This window comes from Gymnodraco acuticeps, unplaced genomic scaffold (assembly GCF_902827175.1).
Source record: "Gymnodraco acuticeps unplaced genomic scaffold, fGymAcu1.1, whole genome shotgun sequence".
In the NCBI taxonomy this organism is placed as follows: domain Eukaryota; kingdom Metazoa; phylum Chordata; class Actinopteri; order Perciformes; family Bathydraconidae; genus Gymnodraco; species Gymnodraco acuticeps.
This window is the reverse complement of record NW_022989982.1, coordinates 1,412,582-1,437,457: the sequence shown is the minus strand read 5'-3', so window position 1 is coordinate 1,437,457 and position 24,876 is coordinate 1,412,582. Positions and strand designations below refer to the sequence as shown.

General features: G+C 39.3%; 1 protein-coding gene across 2 annotated transcripts; it reads right to left on the bottom strand.

Annotated features, from left to right (window-relative positions):
* Nucleotides 1-673: 673 nt before the first annotated feature.
* On the bottom strand, nt 674-23,932 carry LOC117543632 (receptor activity-modifying protein 3-like). 2 transcript variants are annotated; one of them, XM_034212023.1, is made up of 4 exons: nt 23,595-23,932; nt 8,078-8,107; nt 7,411-7,573; nt 674-2,813 (listed from the first exon to the last, which is right to left on the bottom strand). In XM_034212023.1, the coding sequence occupies exons 1-4, from the start codon at nt 23,644-23,646 to the stop codon at nt 2,558-2,560; spliced, it is 501 nt and encodes a 166-aa protein (XP_034067914.1). In that variant the 5' UTR covers nt 23,647-23,932; the 3' UTR covers nt 674-2,557. The 2 variants fall into 2 exon arrangements, with proteins under 2 accessions (XP_034067914.1, XP_034067915.1); XM_034212024.1 differs by having other exon boundaries at nt 7,411-7,570.
* Nucleotides 23,933-24,876: the final 944 nt, after the last annotated feature.

Genomic DNA, 24,876 nt, shown 5'->3' with positions numbered 1-24,876 from the left:
CTATCACCAGCAGTGCCTTAACAATCAGTAAATATTAAATGTTATTATCGTTTTGTAAACTTACTGTCATTGTAAATGTGAACACAGAAGTGAATATGCATAGTTTAATAAAGTTGAGACAATTTTAGTTTCACGCTCCTTTGGCACCATGCATATTGGATACATCAGAGATTGGTTCAACAGAGCCAGTGTTACTTTCATATGGACTCCAGATCAAAAAGCAAATTGGGACATCGAGCGTCTGGGTTTAATAATTGCCTTGTATATAATATAAGTTAAATAATTCAGTGAGCAGATCTTCAAAGTGTAATATTTACACGTTGATGAAAGCCAGTTATCTTTTAATCCTACACAGACACTTACTTTTACACGACACAAACTGAAAAAGGATTAGGATATGCAGGTTTGATTCATGAGCAAATTCTAAGCAGTTTTGTGTCATTGGGGAAACACCTACTGGTTTTCAATAGTCGGTTACACAAAAACAATGCTACTTTAAAAACTCCCAAGAGAGTCAAGTCTACAAGGAGTCTTAAAAACTAAAGGAAGGCCGTCTGAATCAAGTATGGGAACTCCACTGGTAACAATGTAAAATTACTCAATGGAGAGGTAACAGATCGTAAAAACATTAAATGGCCACACCAGGGGGAAAAAATGGCGACCACAGACGATCTCAAAGTGGGATTTGATTTTATGAAAAGCATTTTACTTCCTCTACCGGCAAAATCTCAAAATCAGTGCACAGTTTAAATATTTTTTCCATTAAAGTATATATTTATACATCGAAAATGGGTACATTCAATTGTATTGTATCACATCATAACGGAGTGTTTTGTGAAATACAATTAAAGGAGGCCAAAAGATGCAAGTGGCATTGTTTCTTACATAGATTATAGAAATATCTCAAAGTTAATGTCATTGTGATTTAATCTGAACAATTGATGCAAAATAAAGATCTTTTCTGGCAATAAAACATAAATTAACAAAGTTTTTCCATGGTTTACAAATGGTTTACACGCATTGGCAAGGTTGTTGCACTTTTTTAGATGATTGTGAATTACAAAAGAAATGAATGCATTTCATTGTGCAGAAGATACATATACATTGATTCACAAACAAAAGCTGAGAAACATTGCATCACAAAGAAACTTGTAGCAGTACATGTTAACTTGCTTTTTCTACAAAAGGAAGAAGCGCAACCAGTTATTTTAAGACAGCTTTAATCAGTTTCCACAGACAAAGATTGGCAGGTGAGGAGCTGACAAACAGACATTGATGCGTTATGCTTTGGAAGAAAATAAAAAAGCAATGCTTGGTTTAGTTTGCCTCGTGGCTGTTAGGGACTGCAGTTCAAAGAACCAGCGAAGTGGGAACATTAAATGAAGCCTTCCCCTAAAGGAATTCACTTCAAAGCATCAGTGTGTACTTCTCACTAGGGAGGCGATGCAGATACAGTAGACAGCACAGAGAGCAGAACTGTACAGTGTGAGGTCTCAATTGCAGTCCATAGTTCTGTTTCCATTGAGAATCCCTCTTAGTATTTTATTCAACAGTATCTGATAAGTTACACTGTTATAAAGCAGTCCGTGGAGGCTCAGGTAAGTAACACAAGAAATTCCCCAAATATATTAATCATAGTGTTGCTGTGTCTTTGGGTTGCACACCAGTGTATCCTCTTCCAGTAGTGACAATCTATTCAGTAACTCAACAATACGATACAACTTGCGGAATCAATATAAAGTCCAGATTTGGCTGAAAATATCATGTTAAAATATTTAACAAACGGTGTCTTCTGGGAATCTAATTTCCCACCAGTTTAGACTTGCCTCTGACGCTTGGTGGATGCTTTGGCCTTCAGCGACGGTTCAGTGCTCAGACAAGAATCTCCGAGGTCAACGGTCCGGATCCATGAGCTTTGAAGAATACACACAGATTCATTCGATCCCTGCTGGTCAATTTACCCAATAAGTGTTGTCAAACGACCTAACTCCTCTGTGTCCTAAAGGGATAGTTCAACAATCAAGAAAATGGGTTTAAGAATTAAATGAGAAGATTGACACTCCTCTAATTCAAATGTTCTAAGTAAAGAAAGGTACTGTTAGCAGCTGGTTAGCTTAGCTCAAGAATGGAAATAATGGGAAACAGCTAATATGGCTTTATACAAATGTAACAAGATCAACATCTTAAGCTCCCTTATTGATACTTTTCTCATTCGAAACAAAAGCGAAACAGTGTTAATTCACAAGGGGTTGTGTTGCCTCTGTTACCAGTCACAAAATAAATCAAAGTAGTAAAGAATCAACTGTAGAATTGAAATATTTGATAAACATGTTGAGTGACAGTATATCAACGTCAGAACTGTGAAAAAAACCTCAAGAAAACACAACTTTGCAACTGCCTATGTCTGGTTTGCAGAGCCACTTATGGGGTATTTTGACCAACTGAAGCAATCTCCCAAAAACTCTGTGCACTCCTTTGTATATAAATGTTTTAATGGAGTAGGTTGGGACCTTGAATTCTGTCTTTCTTCTCCCTCTACTTCCGTCTTCCTCTTGTCTTAGGCCAGGATATCGCTCCTCTTGCTGCACCAGACCACCAGGGCGATCATGGCCAAAGTGAGGAAAACTGGAACGAGGATGAGGATGGTTAACGTGTCGTCGGGCGGGTCCACCCATACAACGTGCTCCAAGGTGCAGTTGGAGAAAAAGTGCTTGTGTATGTGGATGATGTAGCTCTCTACCAGCGGGTTGGGCCAGTAGCAGCTGACGATGTTGGACTTTATCTCCGTGCAGAAGGTGAAGCGGTGGTACTCACTGGGGAGAAACACGGGAGGAAGAGAGAGGGGAAAAGATTAAAATCACACTTCTATTTTAGGTATCCCTGGAGTGTCAGACTTTTAATCTTAATACTTTTAGGGTACTTAAATGGACACAGTTCAAGGGATGAAACTACTGATTTGCATATAATGGTAGAGGTGGACAGTTTATTAAATGAATCACACCACGTCACACAACCCTTTAAACCCCTACTATGGTTGGGCTTGAATTAATCAAAGATATGATGGTTTGGTAAGTAATCCATCATTGTGCCTGGCATTATTCTGCCTTTTACTTCGATTAGGCCCAGGCCCACTACTCTTCTCCATTTCAACAGGCGATCAGTGCCTTCATGGAGATTCAAGGCTTAGAGCTCTGCTTTGATGAATCCATTCAGCCAGCCGAAATCCCTCTTTCCTGAATCCTCAGTCCTCTAGATCCAGATTTGTTTCTCATTACATTCAGTGCATTCTCACCAGCAGAACAGTAACAATAGTTATATTGTCTATAAACCCCTAAAATGGGTCTAAATCCTATGGATAAAATGCCTTGTTTACATCATTTGGATGTAAAGCTGTAGAATTTATGAGAAATAAAAACTAAAACGAAGGCACAGCCGGTAAAACCCATGTTATCATTGTTCAGCTTTACAATGCCTAAAAAGGCAGTTACTTGTTAGAAATTGGATTCAGACCAGAATTTGACCTTTTTGACATATGTCAAATATATTCTACAATAAATGTGTTGATTAGGAGAAAAATTCCAGGAGCTATAAACAAAAACAAACAAGCTGCATTAATCAGACGCCTGTACGTAGCCGGAGAGACAAACAAAGGGCATCAAGTACTGCCTGTTGTTATAACTGAAGAAAATACACACATATAAACGTTAGTGTTGACAATCAATCTCTGACTCTGATAACTTAACATAATGTAAAATGCTATATGTATTCACCACTCCTCTAATGACATAATATATGGAAATGTTTATGCTGCCGCCCTCTGTACTGGACATATATAAGGCTCTGACGTCAAGCTGTAACCATTGATTTGAAAGACATTTACTTAAGTGCTGCAAATCAAATAAACCCTGCTGCCTGGGGACATATGTATAGTGCATTGCGGGCAAGGAGGCACAACAGGCCGGTGATAACAACAGTGTTTGCTGAGAAAGGCTTCCTGTGAAATCTGAACTCAACAAAAGTATATTAATAAACCAGCGTGAAAGCTCAAATGTTCACGTGGAAACTGCAATACAAAGTGTTGCACTATTTGGATTGAGGCCCAAATTGCAGATTTTAGATCCCCTATGCATAATCATATCAAATATTTTCTAAAAATGTGATTTACGTCACTGCCAAGAACTTCAGACAAATACAGCAAGGGACTGTTTGGGGACTAAAGAAAATAACAGGATGGAAAGAAATACATTAAAAAACGATCAAAATGCAGCACGGAGGACTGTAGGGATTAACAGACTTTTGAAGTTATTTCCCAGATGTAATACATAGCAGCTAACAGGTTTTCAACTGCATTATATAAAATGCATTGCATAACTTTGAAAATAACCACAAACACAGAACAGGCTCATTCTTTGACTGATATATTTGTGCATGCATTCACAGACATGCCATTTTTGGCTACTTAATGAAAATAAGCCTATATTTTGTATAATAGTGTCTAATATGGAGTTTTCCTCAGATTGTCATTCCATAACTCCTCATGGAAACCCATAGTGAATCCTACACAAATAAAACTGCCTGGGGGGTTTGTAGCTCTGGAAGGCAAGATAAGATAATGTTCAACGGCTGATAAACTGAATGGAAATATAAATGGTGCACCTCCAAATATGCATTATGACTGGCTGCCATTTGAATACTTTGACTTTGTATATCCGCATCCATTTCACCCAGTTTTACCCTCTAAAACTGATAGCTGTGCTCACTGGTTAATCAGATTAATGTTATTACAAACTGTCCTGTAATGAAATTCAAAAGAATGAGGCAAGAATTGGTTGGGACTTACCCTACTATAACACCATGTGAAAAACAGTGCATCATTCTATCATTTCAATCATGAAATGTTCTCTCCCTCCATGGCAGGCCGCTTACAGTTGATAGTAACAGTCTCCTGCCAGTAGTGCGATCCACATAACCCACTTAAAATTAGGCTTACTCATCCAAATGGTCAATTAGTTGTCATGAGTTGCAGCAGGAAAAAGCTCTGATGACTTTAGAGCAGCATCTGGTCGGCACAGGGGCAGAAGATAACTCCTGATAGTAAACATATGTAATATAAAAGGGTCCAAATAGACCAACACTGCTGTTCCTCAACATAAGGCTGCCTGCTCCTGAAGCTGTAAACCACACAGGGCAGAAAATCAATATGTTATTAGACGTAAATGATTGAAGTGCGTTGAATGTACCCACTGTGGTCTGTTTACACTGTTTGTTTGGCTGTACCAGCTCAGTTGGAACCAAAACAGTCATGTTGGCCGGGTGTTTGTCCTATCACTGCAGGGAGGCCCGGCTCATTTGTCAATGAGAGGAGGCCTTGCAGGGGTCGATGCTTGTTCAAACACGAGGCCCCTCGCTCCAGCCTTCTCAACACTCCCTACATCGCTCTCACTCTTTCTCTCATGCCTTCTTATCATTTTTTCAAGGCTCTAAAGTAGGTTGCTTCCAAGAAACTCAACGTATCCTCCGGTCATGTAAATGAAGTATCATACACAAATTCACCCAAATGAATCATTCCTGTCATAAAAATGTGGACGTATGTAGGCAGAGTTCCTGGAAAGTCATGCAGCGTTTCCCACTCGATTATGGCTATGAAACAATCTTTGTTTTTATAGTTAGTGCCCTGAGGTGGTTCCTGGATGTTCCCAGAGCTAGACATGAAAACACTGGTGTCTTTGGTTCATGTTTGGCTGACATACTCTTCATGTGGTTGATCTTATCTTAAGGTTGCTGTTTCTTTATCCCACATTTCAAATTGCCTTTCATTCATAATCACTGAAATAGATCGATGTGTGAAAGTGTCATAAATAAACAATGTTTCTGGAAATCAGCATGTAGGTCTGACATTCCCTCGAGAGAAATATTGGCTTAAAAAGAAGAACAGAAGAAGCGTGACGGATGGGGAAAGCAGGTGGCTGTTCTTCCCAGAAATCTTCAAATTTTGCTCACAAATCTGTGACTCAGATGACTTTGATGTTGATTTTAAGCTCCCATGTACACAAGAAACTTCTCCCTCCCCTTCTGGCTCTTCAGTTCAAGGAAAGAGGTCAGAGGTGAGTGGAAGGAATGAGTTGAGAGCTGGATAAAGATAGATGCAGATGGGTGGTCAAGGCTAATGGGTCAATGGGTCAAAGGTCAGATGCTTCGTAGAAAAACAGAACTGGTTTTGGGAATCAAATCTCCAGCTGTTCTCCCACCCACAGACTACCAGCCAGCTGCATGAGGTCGAAATGGATAACAGTTTTCTTTCAAACGTGTGTTTATTGTTTTTTTAAAGTCCACCTGTATGACAACCCCTTAGCTTATACTTCAAAAATAGAGCACTCAGACATGAAGGCAAAAGTATTTGAGAAAAGAAGAGGGATAAAGATAAGAGCTTGAAAATACGGGGGGCTTTTTAGTGCCCAGATGTCACATTTATTTCATGGCTTTCTACTGGTTGACAGGTTTGCTCTGCAGTCACTCGTAATAAGCTGTACTGGTCGATTAATGTAAGGAGACAGTTTAATTTGACTCCTGTGTGTAGAGCAGATAACTGTCTACTAATCTTACTGGCAGCAGCTCATTTTAGGGCACATCTTTGGGCTCTCTATAACAGGAAATGAGCTTTTTCCGTGTTGCAGGCCAATTTTGGTGTCTCAATAATTAGGCCACCATGTCATGGCAAGCACACCGTAACCTATTTTAAGAATGAATTAAACAGGTGCAGTTATTTCCACGCTGTAGGGCCGAAATCTCCATAAGAAGATGAAGTAGGAGTAGCATTGCATGTTGCCGTTCATAATCCATTTTGGGAATATAATAAAATCAGGTTACTGGCCGTGAGAAATGCCTCAAAATACAATTAGCATTGAGCTGATTCTGTGAGTGTGGGTGTTTGTCTAAATGAATTGCGCTGCTACATGTGATGCGACAAATACATATATGCAAAGGGAAGCAAATATACAGTATATGAAGGTATTATTCGGATACACCGATTCGTCATCAATTGACATAATTTGCCACACGTGTTGCCACCCCCTTTAGCTCAGTCTTTACAGTAGGCAGAAACAATGAGGATAATCAGAAAAAGTCAATATTCTGAGGATTATTTTTTATATGTAATCATGAGATATTCAGACTTTCAATACCAACAGTAACCATTAAATGCTAACAGCCAAAGCAGAAAAAGGAAAAATATCTTAATGCAATATGGCCCAATGCAATTCTGAATGAAATGTTCTCACTGTTGAAACGTCCTGTATATTTCCACTGGGCCTATTCATTTATAGGATCATGATCATTTACACAGCTCCATTATTTGATTTCATTTGCAGCTAACAAACACAGTATATACATATATATAAAATATGTTTGTACCTGATGAAGTGTGTGAGGTTACACCAGTAATGTGGCTCTATGTGACCCATCTCCCGCTTGAAGTCCTCTCCACAGACCTCCACCTCCCACTGCAGACGGGACTCATTGCAGGGTTTCCTCGGCCGGGGGGGAGTGGGCTCTATGTTGATACTGTCAGTGGCTGCTGAGGAGGAGGAGAAGGAGAAGGAGAAGGAGAAGAAGAAGAAGAAGAAGAAGAAGAAGAAGAAGAAGAAGAAGAAGAAGAAGAAGAAGAAGAAGAAGAAGAAGAAGAAGAAGAAGAAGAAGAAGAAGAAGAAGAAGAAGAAGAAGAAGAAGAAGAGAAGAAGAAGAAGAGAAGAAGAAGGAAGCAAGGAAGAAGAAGAGAAGGAAGAAGAAGAACGAAGAAGAAGAAGAAGAAGACAGAAGGAATGAAAGAGAAGAAGAAGTAAGAAGAAGAAGGAAGAAGAAGAAGAAGAAGAAGAAGAAGAAAGAAGAAGAAGAAGAAGAAGAAGAAGAAGAAGAAGAAGAAGAAGAAGAAGAAGAAGAAGAAGAAGAAGAAGAAGAAGAAGAACATTTATAGGTCACATATCCCCATTTGTGTGGGATAACTCTGATAAATAGTGATGACAGAAAAGTAACTGAAATGAGACATGACAAAGATGGATGGATGGATGGATGTATTCCTTACCTGACAACCCTCTTATCATCCAGGCATTGACTGTGAAAAAAAAGAAAATATTATGAATTTAGAGTGATTAGAAACAGCTAGGTTCCCACGTGTTAATTAACAAGTAAATAAGACCATCATCTGATAGAAACTAACTTATTGGGTTAAAAATGTATTACAAAACAAAATCCTTTTCTTGCATCTGAACTCAATCTGTTGCATTAAGTTACTGCTAATTCAAACCTCACATTACTCTTGTTTCACATTTAAAGCTTTGCTTAAGTGCACTACATGAAAGCTTTTATTGTAAAGCAACTATATAGAGTTCGCTATAATTTCATAACATCAACATGCGCACTTTGTGACGACCTACTTCCAGGTGGATTAGCTGATCACATTTCATGCAGTAATTCCAGAAGAGATAACAGCCAAGGTGAGCCGTCAGATAAGCAGTTCCAGACAACAGGTTTTTTTACTAAAGGGAACCAGCACTTTAAGATCAATATCAAGGTAAACAACAGCTTTTACCACGCAATTCTGTTAGATGGAAGACTACATGCACATGGCTTAGCAAGGTGTGCAATTTTCCTAACCCTATTATTGCCTGAGATCCAATGCACTTTCAACTAGCGGCAAAACGATTCCCATCAGCCTCTCGACAGGCATAACAGACCATATAGCTTGTACTTTCATGTGAAAAGTGATGGTGCTTTTGGACTACAGATAGCCAACAGCCAAGAAGAGCAGGATTCATACACAACTGTCTTTTGTTTCAATTAGTTAGAGGAGAATCCAATTGACAAATAAGAACGAAGACCATCTGAACTTTGTGTTTATAATCCATTTAAGTGAACATTTTCATGAATAACTGAAAGAAAACATCATTATGTTCAGTCTTTCGGTGAACACCCAGCAGAGATAAAGAAGGAAAGAGAAAAACAGAGATTGATCGTGATAAAAAAATTGATATCCCAATGATACTCCTCCACACAAAAGGGCATCCATCACACAAATTCCCTTTTTCCCCACCTAGCTTTTTTCCCAAGCTCTTGCACACAGCAGCTCCTTTTTTACCGCAACAGAGTGTTATAGATGACGGAAGCTAAACATGCTGCTGCACAGGAAGGTGTATCTGCCTTTGAAGTGTAACACTTACAAAGTGGAGAATCTGTCTGAGAGACGCCCCGTGGGACAAACACTGCTACTAAATTAGCATGCTAAATATAGAGACCTCCCTGTTTGAGCATGTGAGGATGTTTCAACGTGGAGTGTTTGTGGAGGATCATATTATTGTACCTTACAGTATCAGCGGTTCCCGACCTTTTTCAACTCGGGGCCCACTTAGGAATTTAAAAAAAATGTGCGGCCCACATTCAACCATAAACCATACGGAGGCTAAATAAAGTTCTGAGAACATGTGACACGTTGTTAATCCAGAACAGACAAGGACTGTAATGACCGTTGCTAAGGAGGATCAAGAAAGAGAAAGGAAAAGAGGTTAAAATTTAAAAAAATCTTAATATCATACTACTTCCCTGATGGCTCCCACAGGATTGTTGACATCCTTGTGGATTCATCTTCTGATTATAGACACATGCATTTCCAAACATTTGGTCTACCTACGCTGTAAAATGTATTATCTCTTCGATTTACACACGGTATCTATTGCACGTCTGTCCGTGCTGGGAGAGGGATCCCTCCTCTGTTGCTCTCCCTGAGGTTTCTCCCATGTTCCCCTTTAAACTGTGGGTTTTCTCTGGAAGTTTTTCCTTGTACGATGTGAGGGTATAAGGACAGAGGGTGTCGTATTGTCATGTCTGATATTCTGAAATGTAACATTTGTGATATTGGGCTATATAAATAAACATTGATTGATTGATTGATAATAATGAAAAAATGTCCACACAAATCATAATGTTTTGCAAATTATTTGGCAGCAAATATTGAATTTACATTTACACCCTTTAATATGTTATTTGGGCTTTTAGATGAAGACCACACACAGTTAATAAATACAACGATTCCTCTGGCGAAGTCAATCAAGGAGTAATCTTAATTCAAAGTGTTTGAAGAGTAGATTAAAAACACAATTTATTTTGGAAAAAATTATTGCCACAAAAAATCAAACACTCAACACGCCATGAAATGGGAAATAATTAGCTCTAACGAAGAGTGGGATTAAAAGAACAATAAATATGTTTGCCATGTTTTTTTTTGGTGGTATTTGGTTGTCAACCTATTTTTGTTTGTGAAATGTTGAAGTGATGCTACTGGCTGTATCTTTATTTCTTCTGTTTTTGTTTTGTTGTTGTCTGAGATGGGAATGTCATGTTAAAACTAATTAAAATTAAAAATGTTTTAATTATTTGACGGCCCACTTGCAATGCCTTGCCAGGCCCACAGGTTGGGAACCGCTGCCTTAGGTGATCGTCTACGTAATATACACAGAACAATATTTGAGTAGATTTTGACCTGGTTTCAATGTATCTGTACTGTTGATTTGGTTTTGTATTGTTTCACCTGGTTTAACAGATGATTCGGAAGAATAGGCTGATATTTTGTTATTTTTCTTTCTTGTTAAGAGTTAAATTATTGGATTGATAGACACTTCTGTGTGCTAAATATAAAGCTACAGCTAGCTTAGCATGAAGACTGGAAACAAGGGGAACAGTTAGACTTGTTAGATCTCTAAATCTCACTATTTAATACTTTATATCTTGTTTATCAGTAAAAGAATGTAAGTGTAAAAGGGTGGTGTTTTAGTGAGTGGTTGACATTTTTTAAAAGCCTTGGGGAAACCTTAGGGAATTGTGCTACATTTGAAGATTGAGAAAGTAAGTTAAAATCACAGAATCCATTGTTGAATTTCAACAAAGGAGGACAAGGCTAGTAAAAGCTTTTCTATAAGAGACTGTCAAAGATGACATTGACTTCTCAGGCAAGCTGTTTCAGAAGGGGATCTGAGTTGGGAGTCACGACAAGTCATCGTCGTTCTTTTGACGGTATAAGGAGACAGATAAGGGTGCTGTCTAAGAATCCCCAGTAAGACGTCAATCAAAACTCATCTATTTCTGTATTGTTATCGAGAAGCTAGGCATTAAATACAATTCTTGTCTTCCCTTCAGACACAAAGAGACAGAAAGTCATTTCTCAAGAGTAGCCTACCACAAAATATGTAATTCTTGTCTGCTAATCAATTGATCAAATCCAATGTCATGGAAGATTACAGAGCACTCAAAGTTGAACGTTTCCCAACTTCATAGCCTGTCTTTCAGCTGTTTGGTTCGCACAGGACTACTTTTGCATTTAATTTCTCTTGATAATAAGCCTTGTGCAAGCTGGTCCAAAAATAACATCTCATATATAACAGCCAACATAAATACATCTTTACTACATCATCTCCTGTGAGGCAACAATCAGCAAAACCAAATATCCCACATGTACTCTTTCGACAAGCACTTAGGGAAGCACAAGCTCTGCAGCAACATTATAAAAAAAGGTTATGCCTAGACGAGATGATGTTACTCTGATCACATTTCGCTTAACATCAGTTGGAAAATGCAGTCCTAATTCTGAAACTATAAAGTGGCTTTTATCCTTAAACACAAATGGTGAATGCTTTTGTTCTTGTTTGTATACAATAATCATATGCTGTTGACAAAAAGACCAGCCTAGGAAGCTTGTCTTCTAAGTTATTAATAGTCATAATTAATCACAAGCAGGATGGAGCCACTGATGAAAATAAACTAACAGCAGGATTCCCTTCAGCATGATCTCTGCACAACTGCGGGGGAAGTTTTGAAACAACATCTTATCTTTCCGCTCTGTGAACTGAGGGAACACAAACATATTTGGCATCAGCTTGAGTCTGTGTGTATGTGAGAGATTTGGTTTTAAAGTTGGACAGTGATTCTTGCCAGAGTACGAATTATAACAGCTTGGTGGATCTCTCATCTTGTGACAGTTTGTCAAATGAATAGCAGTCTTGATTAAGATAACAGATTTCTGAGTTGTGACTACAGCAATATTTCCTGCTTGTAAAGTAGCTCCAGCTAATGTGTGAGCAATCAAATGTCCATTTACACAAGAAACAGACACGGATGAATAATTAGAAATGTAAGGAAAATAAGATAATACGCTAATATCGTGAGTTAGACAAGAACATTGATTCTTCAGTGAAATATAAAGCTATGAGAGTATTTTACCTCAGTCCGATAGAGATAGCTAAACAGCTGTTGGCTATAGCTTCATAAGAACAGCATTAGCCTACCTGTTTAGCTCTCTACAATAAAGCAACGTTTGCTTCCCACATTATCAATATATCGTTGTTGTTTTTTTGTATCATTTCAGCTTAATTTTGGTCTTTGTTACAAGACAAAATAGACATAATGCTTATGGAAACAACACTGATAGGAGCAGCAGTGTGAGAAACCAAACTATAAAGTCTGATGGCCTTAAAAACCAAACCAATAAAGTAGTTCAGCTTTAAGAAAATGTGCATAGAACATATGTATATTGTCTGTTTATATGGTCTTATAGCACAGAGCTCACCAGTAGGGATTTTCAAGACAAATTGCCAGTATCAGCCTTCCTCAGTAGCCTATCTCTTATCCTCTGCAGAGGGGATACAAAGCTCCAAAGCAATTTATCTGTAGCTGCCTCTACTACCATGAACACTTATATGCTGTGAGTTGTAGATTGTAGCAATGTCTTCACAATTTACAAAACCACAAGTGTCCATTTGCAGTAACTTTATGTGAAAGCCATTTTCTAATGGCATGAGCTGAGATCTGAGAAACAGATTATTGATGTCTGTGTTCCTCATATAGGCCTTTTACTACTTAGAAAATGAAACACTTAAAAAGTAATCAATTTGACATTAATGAATACATACTGACAGCCTCTCATTGAAACTGCAATTTCATCTTATACAATCATTACATCTCTCATTAGCCACATGTGGATTGATAGTTTTACCCTTTCACTTATTTTTCATCAGTTTCCTCTTCATTGTGTCACGGTCCAAACTGTGTCCCTGTTTGTTCCGCTGTGTGTGTGTGGAGAGGGTGTGGTTTCCCTTGCAGGCAGCAGCCTGATTGCTCTCACCTGGCCGTCCGACTCAGCTGTCCCTCATTATCTAATCAGGACACAGCTTATCTACTCCAGTCTCCCAGCAACTCACCGCCAGATTGTTTTCTACACCAGTGGTATTACATCCTCCTGGCTGCCCATTCAGTTATCCTGTCTGCGTGTAATTCCGTACTTTTTGTAACTTGTGTTTCCAGTGCAATCACTCGGCCATCGTCCACCAGAGCTTCCAGCCAACCTGCCTGCTTCTTCCTGCATCATACCTGCCTGCCTAGTTAACAGTCCAGCCTGAACTGCCTACCTCCACTCCGGACCTCCATAATCACAAAACCTGCCGGAGTCTCCGAAACAATAAACCATTTAAACATCTTCAGTCATTGCCTGCGCCTGGGTCCTGTTTAAAACATAATCTTAACACTTTGAGGTTCATAGTTATGCTAATGATTTGTTTCATGGCCACTGAGGACGACGCAGTTCTAAGATTGAACCAAGCTTTTCATCAGTTATGATTATAAAATGAGGAAACCTTTTTTCATCAACGTTTCTTTTAACATCATAGCAAAATTACCATTTTAATAGCTTATTCAATGAGAGTTTCTCTGGCTTTTGTGTTGTCAAAAGGATGCTTAATTTGAGAATACACTAAAAGGAGTATTTCTAGAGCAGCAGCTGGCTCTTTAAAGACACAAACTTATTCAAACTGGCATTAAGTCTAATCTTCGCCCTTAATGAAAGGAAGGAAATAATTACCCTTCAGGATATTCATTAGATTATCTGCGTGTGGTGGTTTAAAATTAGCAAGGCGCTGACGTGCTACAATTATTTGCTTCCTTCAAGCCTCCAACAAAAATCCATGAAAAAAACACTTCCACTCAGAGTTCAGAGTTGCAGAGTTCTTATAGACAGATATATACTTGTTGATAATACCAAACCAATATTTCAACTAGACCTGTTGAGTCATCTGAAATGTAGCCTTAGCACTAAATTATAACAGCATAAATCTTGTGAATTATGTCGGCCAAGCAGAGCTATTTTGAACTCGACGGAAACTAAATCAATTTATTTAAGTGTGTTACACGCTGGTTGACATGCTGCCAGTCCAGGGCCTGCTCAGTTGGCATGCTGTCATCCACTGGCCTGTTAGGCTGTCAAGATAAATATAGATAAGAGGGAAAAGGAAGGAAAGGACATAAATTGCCATCCATGTCCAAAACATAAAGCAAATGCATGATGTCTGTCAGTGCTTGTTTAACTACCTCCACCCTATTGTTGTACTTCCTCAACAGTATCATCAGTACAACAAGGTACCAGTGGATGGGAGGGTTCATAATAACAGTCAGATTTAAAGGAGGCCTATCATGCTATATTTGAATAATATATTGTAGGGCCATACCTATAATATTTATACGTTTTATTTTCAAAATACCAAACAGATCATGCATTTTAGCCATGCCTCATTTTGCTCTATTTTCCTCTCCTCCACCCTGTCTTTGCATGCGCTGCAGCTGACCACGCCCCCCTGCAAAGGAGGGGGCCAAGTTACGAGCGTCATGTTACCATGCTGTTACCAGCGCCATATAGAGAGTGAGACTCTGTCTAATAGTGAGACTAACATGTTCTTATTTCTATCTATATGGCGCTGGCTGTTACCATGCCACGGCAACCGCTCATTCCCCTGATAGGTGTAGAGTTGGCCATATAGGCGGAGCTCCTCGTCACTGACGTCAGACTATGTCGGGACGGGTGGCGCAGTGGTCTGTGCATCTGATTATCAGATCAAGGGGGGTGCTGGGGAACTCCAGTTCGAAACCCGCTCCTGCCGCCACTGCGTCAGGCCGTTGTGTCCTTGGGCAAGACACTTCACCCGGATTTGCTCCTGTGGGTAATGTCCACAGTACATGTATGATACTAATGTGTACTTGTAAAAGCGCCTCGATGACTTCGAGGCGTGAAGATGGACAGTGTGGCGCTGTGCAACGATCATCAGATCAAGGGGTGAAACCCGCCGCTGCTGCGTCTGTAAAGCCGTTGTGTCCTTGGGCAAGACACTTCACCTGAACTTGCTCCTGTGGGTATTGTCCACAGTACATGACCATTGCATGTATGATATGTGTAATGTGTATTTGTAAAGCGCTTTGAGCATCTGGAAAAGCGCTATAATAAATGTAAGGAATTATTATTAATTAATTATTTTCAAATCTGTATCAGTCTGTATCAACTCCGTTCCAGACCCGTTTTTAGAGATTTGGGTATGGAGGAAAAGAGAGAGGGTTGTGTTTTCTGATTCTTGGTGAGTTCCCTGACACACCGGGGACACATATTCATGTATAAAAGACGTACAAAAGTGCATTTTGCATGATAGGTCCCCTTTAATTAGAAGATTTTATTTTTTTTTGCATTTGGCTGCACTTTTTTATAAACACACGGTAAGAAGGAATAATGCATCTCAGATATGAAGGTTTTATCTGATTCCGTTTCTGTGCCTACAGCATTAGTTTAGAATCTGAAAAACAAAGAAGGACAATAAACCAGGCGTCCTTTTCCATCTTTCTCTTCCTGCTGCACAATTTTTCTCCACTGTCTTTCCACGCAGAGGGTGAGGGATAGTGAAAGGGGAGAGAAATGCACGGTGACATGTTCAAATGTGTCGAGAGCCTTGGACAAAATAATAACCAGAGCTGCACAGTACTTTTGCAATCCATCGCCTCAGTTATGCCAATTTAAAACCTGTGCTGTGTTGATGTACATACACCAGCAGTGAAGACAACTTCTGAACAGATTGCGAACATGTGAGACGATTCGAAGGCTCATTTTAATCTGCAAACACTCAGCACTCATGAATAACACCCTGACCTTCCACATAACTTTGAAGATCATTGAGTTCTTGGCCTTTCAAGCCATGCCCCCCCCCCCGTGTCCAGCATCTGCAGAAACACAACTGAAACAAGCCAGATCAATGAAGAGAACACAACCCTTCAAAAGGAAATGTTTATTTTGTTTGCAAGGCCAGACGGCAGCATAGAGATAGCATGGTTACCTCAGGTCAGAATATAGATCAAATAAGACTTTTTGTTTTTTACAGAAATCATACATAAAAAATCAAAAGAATAAGAAATGTTTTATGTCACTAAGATGTTCAATGTCACATAAATACTTTTTACATTTCCTGTTTTACAAGTATAAAGGTACTTCTCCTCCTTTCCTATTATTTCTCTGCTCAGATGCAGCAAAGCAGCTTCTCAAATAATAAGGTGACCAGACTGAGGTCACCTGAGGCAGATAGCTTGCTTTTGAGAAATATTCTCACTCCCCCCACAGATGAATAGAAAGCCTTTTAACCACAGCAGGCAGAGGCAGCCCTTAAGTGAATGTCAGGTAATAAAGAGGGTGATGTGGGCAGAGGGAGCCAGCGGATGAAACGCAATTTGACATTTCGAAAAAAATGTATTAATTAATTGTGAGCCCTTCATTTTATTATTTTAATTAAATTAAGAATGATGAATAAATACAATCTGATAACTGGTAGCCTCACACACAAGTGTTTCCCACATTATTCACAGAGGATGTTGCTGCTTATCTCCCACCCCCCCCCCCTCCTCCTCCCCCTTGCGCTAGTTTATTTTCCATTTGACTGAAAAGGATGCCAATGTGTAGGCAGGCATTTTTCCATTACTTCTGTGCTCTGTAGCGATATAAAAGACTGCCAGTCCTCTCTAGACTTATTTTATTCATTTGTGATCCACCAAAGTGTAAATAACATTGAAATAAAACATAGCAGCTTTATGATCAAAGTTAGACAGGAATTAACATGTCTTAACATGTGATGGTCGATGTTGCAACTCATTTTAAGTTATTCGAGTAGACATTTTGAATGTATGGTCCCTTCACTCACATTTATATTACAACAATAAAAGTTGGGGGCCCTAATATGGTTTTGGGGGGTTTCCCCTTTCCTGTAGTAGTGTGATGTGTAGGTTTTTGTACATAAACGTTCCCCCCCTTGCCTGAAATGCCTCCATTGGACTGCTTTGTTTTCATAGTGGCATCACTACGTAACACTGGCGTTTCTACAACACATTATAGGCTAAGGGGCAGCGGTTGACCAATCATAACAGAGCCAGAGCACAGGCAGTCTGAGAAAAATAAAGAACTTTTGTCACAGTAGAAGCACAAAATACCAATATGAAACCTGAATATGAGCATAATATGCTGTTGTATTTGTTCTGACTTTTTTCCATTTATTATCTGAGCATTAGCCTTACAAATCTGAATATGTCCAAAGCCACATGAGACATAGACCTGTCAGGCACACAAAGACTGATTTTTTTAAATGCTCTCTGCTTAGTTCTGAAGCTATTTTATTTAGACAAAAGCAATGCTTTCCCAAACCACCTGATCAGTTCCTATTGTCACACAGTGCTCATAAAAACAAGCATCCGGGGTTCAGAGTGCAGGCCACAGTGATTGACTGATGGATGATTATTATTCATCCAGCAGCGGATGTGCCAGGTGAGGCAAACAGAAATGAATTCTTAAACTCCGTGAAGGACACTGAATAAGAGCAAGACAGGGATTTAAAAATCTGGAGGGAGGGCATTGCACTTAAGGCATAATATATCAATCTTAGGGTTTGGTGCACTTGGCCACTGATTCACTCAAAACCCAGAAGTGGCCTCTCATGAAAAAAAAGTAAAAATAACTACAATTAATATTTTACTATGGGAGTACAAGATACACCCAGGAGGACATTCACTTCTTTCAGGTCAGAGCGGAAGCATCCAGGCTGTCAAAGTGGAGTCTTCCACGTGGGGGGGATCCAGGGGTCAAGGAGGAGTGAGAGGAAGAGGAGACTGGAGAATGACACAGATGTTCAAGACAGAGGGGTGCTTGGCAAACAAAAGCAGGAAGAGAAGGGGGGGGTGGTGAGGCGGAGTACTACATGACCATGACGGAGAGAGACAGAAATAAAATGCCAGTGGGGGAGAAGAGATAATTCATTATGTGGGACTTTCGGGAGAGAATTGCCATTTTTTTCAAACCTGTACCCTGTGCATGTAGTACAGGTGCCGGAGCAGGTCAGATCGTGATTGCAGGGATGTTGGTTTGACAGCATGTTGTGGGTGAACATAAATCTCTGAGGGCATTTGGGATAGCGGCTCTATATAAATGCAGTCCATTTGCCACGTGGAGAGGGAAATTACAGCAAAGCTTCAGCAGAATAGGCCCCTGTGGAGAGAACCCATCTGTCTATGAGCTATCACAGCTTGTTTGTGCAAGCATTGCAGCTGCTGCTCTCCTGAACAATGTGTCTGTGACATTTAAACGGAATAGGGTCATCAAACATGTTTTTTAAAGTGTGTTCGTATGAGCATAAACCGTTGCATTCTCACACAGATGCACAGAGAAGGCTGTTGGTGACAGATAAGGAGCACAGATGTGATTATAAAACTGTGAATGGCGGAATGTGGCGGAATCAGCACACGTATAAATTCCACATCATTCTTCGTTAGCAAAGATAATTAAAAGGAAAAACGTAATTAGAGAGGCAATTCACAATTCGGGCTTTCATCAGCATTCACTGTGCACTTCTCTTCAACTCTAGACAAGTTTATAATTAAAAAACATAGAAGCCAAAAATGGCCTGAAGCTACACTGTTTCACCCCGTCTCTGACAAACCACAACAATTAGCTCCATTGAAATGCTTGCCTCCAATAAAAAGCAAACATTTGTTGTTTGGAATAAAATGATAAAGGCTTGAATTACCCACTTTTAAAAAACACTAAATGCTTTTCACAGGAGTCTACATGGCGTGGCTACAAAGAGACAAAGCTCTAAATGTAGAGGTTCAGTGGAAAGTGGAAATGGGTCACTTGTTCTTCTCTGATAAATTGGGACTGGGCTCAATGACAAATGCAGGACCCCTGATTAGTTGTCTGCATCCTTTGGCAGTAAACACTTCACCCCGCTGAGCGATTCAGTCTCCCACACAGCCAGTCAGTTATAAATATGTCAACTTGTCCTGGCCATTCATTACAGTTCCTTGGCACAATCTGTGTGATAAAAGCCAAAGTACAGCAGATGAATGTGTTATCACTCTGACTCGGGCCAAATTCTCATCACCGACGTAATGGAAACAGCAATAGACAGACACATGGATAATGAGACAGATGAGTTCTGATATAAAACGAATAGGGATGCTTAAATCATCTCACAGATAATTTCCTAACCCATTTTGAATCCCCACTCCTCACAGACGCTTGGTCAGGACCCTATGGCCTCAAATTTGACCAACCTCTGAATTTGACGCCCATTAAAACCGGGCTGGATTACCCGATTACAATTTTCCTTGGTAAAACCGGTTGCATAAAAGTTGTATTTCTGTCAGTTGTTGACCAAGGGCCTCTGCCTTGGAGGCGGTCAGGACAGTGCCAACATGCTGTTCATCAACCTGTCTGAGAGACAAAAAGGCGAAAGAGTAACGACAGCAGAGGAGGCACAGAGGGAGACAGACAGACAGTGAGAAATATTAGTATGCCGAAACAGAGACAGTGTGACGAGTCATACATTAAAATTGTAACACTGGGTCAAAGACTGTGAGGCCAAACAAGAGCGCTAAAAGGGCATTAATAAATCCAAGACCTTCATTGACATTTGTGTTGCAGTCCCATATTAGACTGAACTCGAGAAGCCTTCTGGGAAGAGTCGGGGCAATTTGCTCACCACCATATTAATTAGAAAATGAACAAAATCCAAATCTGATATGTGTTCATTTGGTATTGCTCACCTTGTGATGATATGACTGCTGTAGGAGTATTTATTATAAAATGAATTGGTACGCAGTGGATAAAACTGACAGTTACCTGACGTGCAATCAATTATAAAGGTCTTATTACGAATTACGCAACAACAAACCTAATAGGCATTTATTATTACTTCCATTATTTATCACAAGTACGTCAAAAGGTGCATTGAAACAACTTTGAAACCTTCATAACCAGACGTCTCATGTTCTGTATATAACACAAGTGGAATCAGAAAACCCCCACTCGACTGGTCTGTATTTACCGAACATAAATAGAAGAACGCACATTAGACAGCCAACCTAGCATAAACAACATCAGACTCATCCATAGAAGGTAAATAAGAAGTATTGTATTGTATTCAACCTGATGTTACCTCTTCATGTCTGCTAAACTCTTTCTAACTCCACACCCCCAGATTTATTTTATTTTTTCTGAACACTAGCACCATGAACCCTGCCAGGGAGCTTTACATATAATCCTTGTAATGCTTTTACAACTTCTTACAGCTGTCACAGACTATTGCACACTATGCCTGTGGTGAGAACATTTCAACAAAGAGCTCTTCTCATACACCAAATCAAACTCAACGGACCTGTTTCTGAATGTCATGACATTTGGCCCTCTCAGGTCATCATTAGATAATTTCAGTCTATCATTACAGTCACCAGTTACACCTTCAATTCAATGCTGAGTATAATAGTGCTCATTACCTATTCTGTTCTGTGATAGAATGTGAAGGTCGTTTGGCAGAAAATCAGCTCGCTGTCAAATATCAAGACAAATAACTACCTTCCTCTTCCATCTCTGCCCTCTTGCTGCTCCTTTGAGGAGCATGTACCAGTGTATGACGTCTCCTGCAAATTATATCAGATAATGACATTTGGTTTTTCCTCTGAAATTAACCTGTTTTATTTGATATACAGTATTTTGAAGAACACATGACGTCAACACATTGATATATAAAGAATAGCTTTCATCCTGTGTATTAAGTGGAGTTTCTATGGTATATATGGAAACAAAATGTGTCAATCATAATTTCTCACAGCACAAATTGACATATTTAGATTGTCCAACAAACAGGCAAATTAATTTAGATTTGCACATCCAAACTGATGGAAGAACATTGCAGCTTTAGTACCGTTTTTAGTGGAACCTTTAAATAATTAATGGTGAGATGGATAAGCATTGACTTGATAGGTGCATAGGTGCCTCTGCAATCTGCTGACCATATGGTGCTTAGTCAGATTCCCACACTGGGACTAAGAGTCAGCAAGCCGTCAGCATGCTTTGAGCATGATGAGCGAAGAGACAAACCCTTCTGGTGAATCTTTAACGGCAACTGAAAGATTAATAATGCTCTTAACATGCTTCCACTCCAGGTGAGAGATAGTGGGAGCAATAAAATATCACACATTTGCCTATAGTGGATTGTAAGATTTGGTCTTTGGAGTGTGGAGACAATAAGAAATATCCTTTAGTCTGAACAAATAAAAGGCACTTTGGCAAAACCAGACACAATCTGCCCAGCTCACATTTCTTCATCTAACAAAGAAATGATTTGGATTGATTACTGAACTTGAAAGCCTTTCACTACAGGAAAGTGCAGGTGATGAACACAACTGTGTGTAACAACATCCATGTGTAAGGAAGCAGCCCATGGACATCAGCCTTTTACATGAACTGAGATCAACAAACAACAATATCTCACCTAGGGTCTATGAATAGCATTTTACTATATAATAGTTCACAAGAATGGTATTTCTCAGATAGAACAGAAAAACCCCAAGGCTTTTCCTTTGCTGTGAGACTGTATGCATAGCTGTTTATTAGGATAAGCAGATGCTTCCCAGTCAGTGGGAATCAGTGTTTTGCTGCGGTGCAGATGGGATCTTATACTCAAGTAACAAATCAGAACGATTTGTTTGTCTTTCAACACACAGGCTGCATCTGGCCTCCACCTTTCTTCTTCCCAACGGGGGTCTTGATGGGAAACTCTTTGAGTCTAGACAAGAGCTGTCAGAGGAAACCATTGCTGCATGTCTTCACAACATGGGAATATAATTGCTTTGACAGCAGCAGCTGTGGTGAAATTTGCCATTTGTGGACTCATAAAACATAGATAAGTCTGAGTCTTTTCTTCCTGCTTTCCATTACACTGGCATGTCCAGCAACTGAGCATAACACATGCTTTAAGTCATAAAAGGTCCATCTAAGCTAGTTTTCTGCTTGGCCGTACAACGCATAGGGCCACAGCTGCTACATAGCAGAGACCCAGGGGAGTCCAGGCTGAAGGTCCTGTCCAGACTTGGCCCCCATCTCACTAACTACCACAAGACTTTTCTCTTTAAAATGACCAAGGACTTCCTAAATGCATTCATGTTTTTACATGTATTTATAGATGTACACACTGTATGTAATCATCAATACTAATAAGTATGTATTTCATTTGGATATTCTGCATGGGCTACAGAACACTTGGCTTGTTTACAGCAATATAATGAAATATATTGAAATTTGCATCATGTAAATTGTCAACACCAGCCAACTCCAAATGATCATAACTCAGCTTTATTATATTATAAATTCTATATTTTATAATCTTACTCCATTGTTTGTCATTTGTGCTTTATGTATACATACACCTATATTCCACATACTGGTGACATAGACCTTCCATTTGTTATATCATCTTTTCTGTGTTGCCCTAATGTCTATTTATATGCATTTCCATGTCTATGCAAATAAAAAATTCAAATTCCTTTAATTTGTACACATTCTTGGACAATAAAGTTGATTTTGATTTTTTTGTGTACCTGCCTTTCAAAGGCGCTGAAGGTAAAGCATCACTGTAGATAAGCACCTATGTTTGAACTTCTTCTGAACCACAGACCTTGAAATTATAACCTTGAAAATCCTACAGTATATCTCCTGGCTCATGTATCCACATGGTAGGAAGACAGGTCATTTCAATCAGTGTCAGACCATGGTGGCCCCAATATCAGCCCAACAACAGCTCACTAGAGCACTCAGGCTACTTAACCAGCCAGAAGTCACTGTGCTGCACATCAGCTTGATATCTGAACTCCTCTTCACCACTGAGTCATTGCATTTACTCTGCTTACACTGCTACTACAGCTATATATATCAGGGTTTACAGCAGCAGATTATCTGGATTCATGCTTAGCAGAACACATCCACACGAGCATCTAAATCATGAAAACAGCTCAGTAATGTTTCACAACAGGATTCAACAACCATTAAACATAATTTAATTATTTAACCAATAACTAATGAGCTGGATCCAGAAATATCCATTAGCAACAATATAGGTCAGATGAGGTCTGTCCAAAGGGGCATATATTCCACATTCACTGCATGTGATGTGATAGATTTGCCCTGGGACTTCTTATAAGTCTTATTATGTGCACGTTGCAACTTGACACACTCATGAACACAAAATAAGATATAGAAGTGTGGCAATTTAATGATGAACTGATGTGTTCAATATCTGATTATGTTAATTAGTGGGAATAAACTCCTCGCTTCATTGTGATGCTATTTCAACCTGTAATAACTCACTATCCAGTTTTCTATCATTACCAAGCGTTCTGCAAATAAGAAAAACAAATATATAAAACATACTCACCCAAAATCCCAACAACAAAAAGTTTCAGTACTGCGAACTCATTTGTATCCATCACGCTGTTAGCAAATCCAATCGGATTTTGAATGAAACCTCAGCTGCAGCTCCGTGGAAATGTGCATTTGAAGCGAACCATCATTGAAATAATCCAAATTGTGTAAATCCGATCTCCGTCATGCTGTCCCGAGTCAAGTGAAATAAGTGAAGGATCAGTAGGGGTAAAACCGGAATAAAAACACGTAAATTAATCTGATCCCAGAGCGTGATTTTGTGATTGTCCTCGTGATGATCACTGCCACTTCTCTCTGGCGCCAGGAGTCAGGTCCACACTGTCCTGCATCCTCTGTGGGAGGAGGGGGAGAGAGGGGGCAGAGAGAGGGGGGGGAGATGATAGGGTTCCTACAGGTTCCTACAGAGCATTGACACTGGATTATGTTTCCTGAGTAACTGCGCAGATTGTATCCTTTTATATATATAGGCTAATATATTGAAATGTAATATTGAAAAAACAAGGATAGGCTATTTTATGCAGAAGACCCAACGAGAATCCAGCAATCAATAAAGACTTTAGTTTAGAATAAAATATGCAGTGCCTTATTTTCACACGTCTAAATGTAATGATGTTATATTAATTTAGGCATAATACACATGTAATTGTAATTGGCTATAGACCTTTAAATAATGAGGACATTAAAATGAAATGTTAAATGTTAATTAAAAATGTAATATTGCATTATAACTATGGTATTATTATGACGTAATTATGATAGATGTTAATCTGGATTAAAGTGAACCACTGAGCCACTGATGGATGCGGTTTATTTGTTCTTATGTAAAACAACACTGACCTCTTGTGGCTCCCTTTGGAATTGCTCCTATTTCAGACAACAGCAACACAAAGCAGTGACAACCATGAAATAATTCAGCACAACAGGTCCGGTGATTTAAACACAGGTTAATAAAAAGTCTAAATTGCATTTGAATGTGAATGCCTTTGTAATATTTTCCCTCTGCTGAAGATATGAGAAAAATATGAAAAAGGGTATCTTCCAAGTCTTTTCAGTACAGAGTTCCCTCTTTGTGTTACTTTCCCACTGCAGCTCAACAAGGAGTCACTGTTCAGGGAAACACAAAGAGGGTGTTATGTACAGAAATGGACTCACTCTGGAAGATACCCACTGGATTTGATTAAGACGTCGAAATTACAATAATGGAGTTAGACAGACTTGGAAAAACCTTTCACATGTTCTTTCAGCTTTAATGATATGGGACGTGATTAGTTGAA

Excerpts from the sequence above, each read along its gene's own strand:
- LOC117543632 (XM_034212023.1), bottom strand. The coding sequence starts at position 23,646 with ATGGATACAAATGAGTTCGCAGTACTGAAACTTTTTGTTGTTGGGATT. Across the intron at positions 8,108-23,594 it reads TTTTGTTGTTGGGATTTTGG|TCAATGCCTGGATGATAAGA; the intron begins GTGAGTATGTTT and ends TTTTTTTCACAG. Across the intron at positions 2,814-7,410 it reads AACCTCACACACTTCATCAG|TGAGTACCACCGCTTCACCT; the intron begins GTACAAACATAT and ends GTTTCTCCCCAG.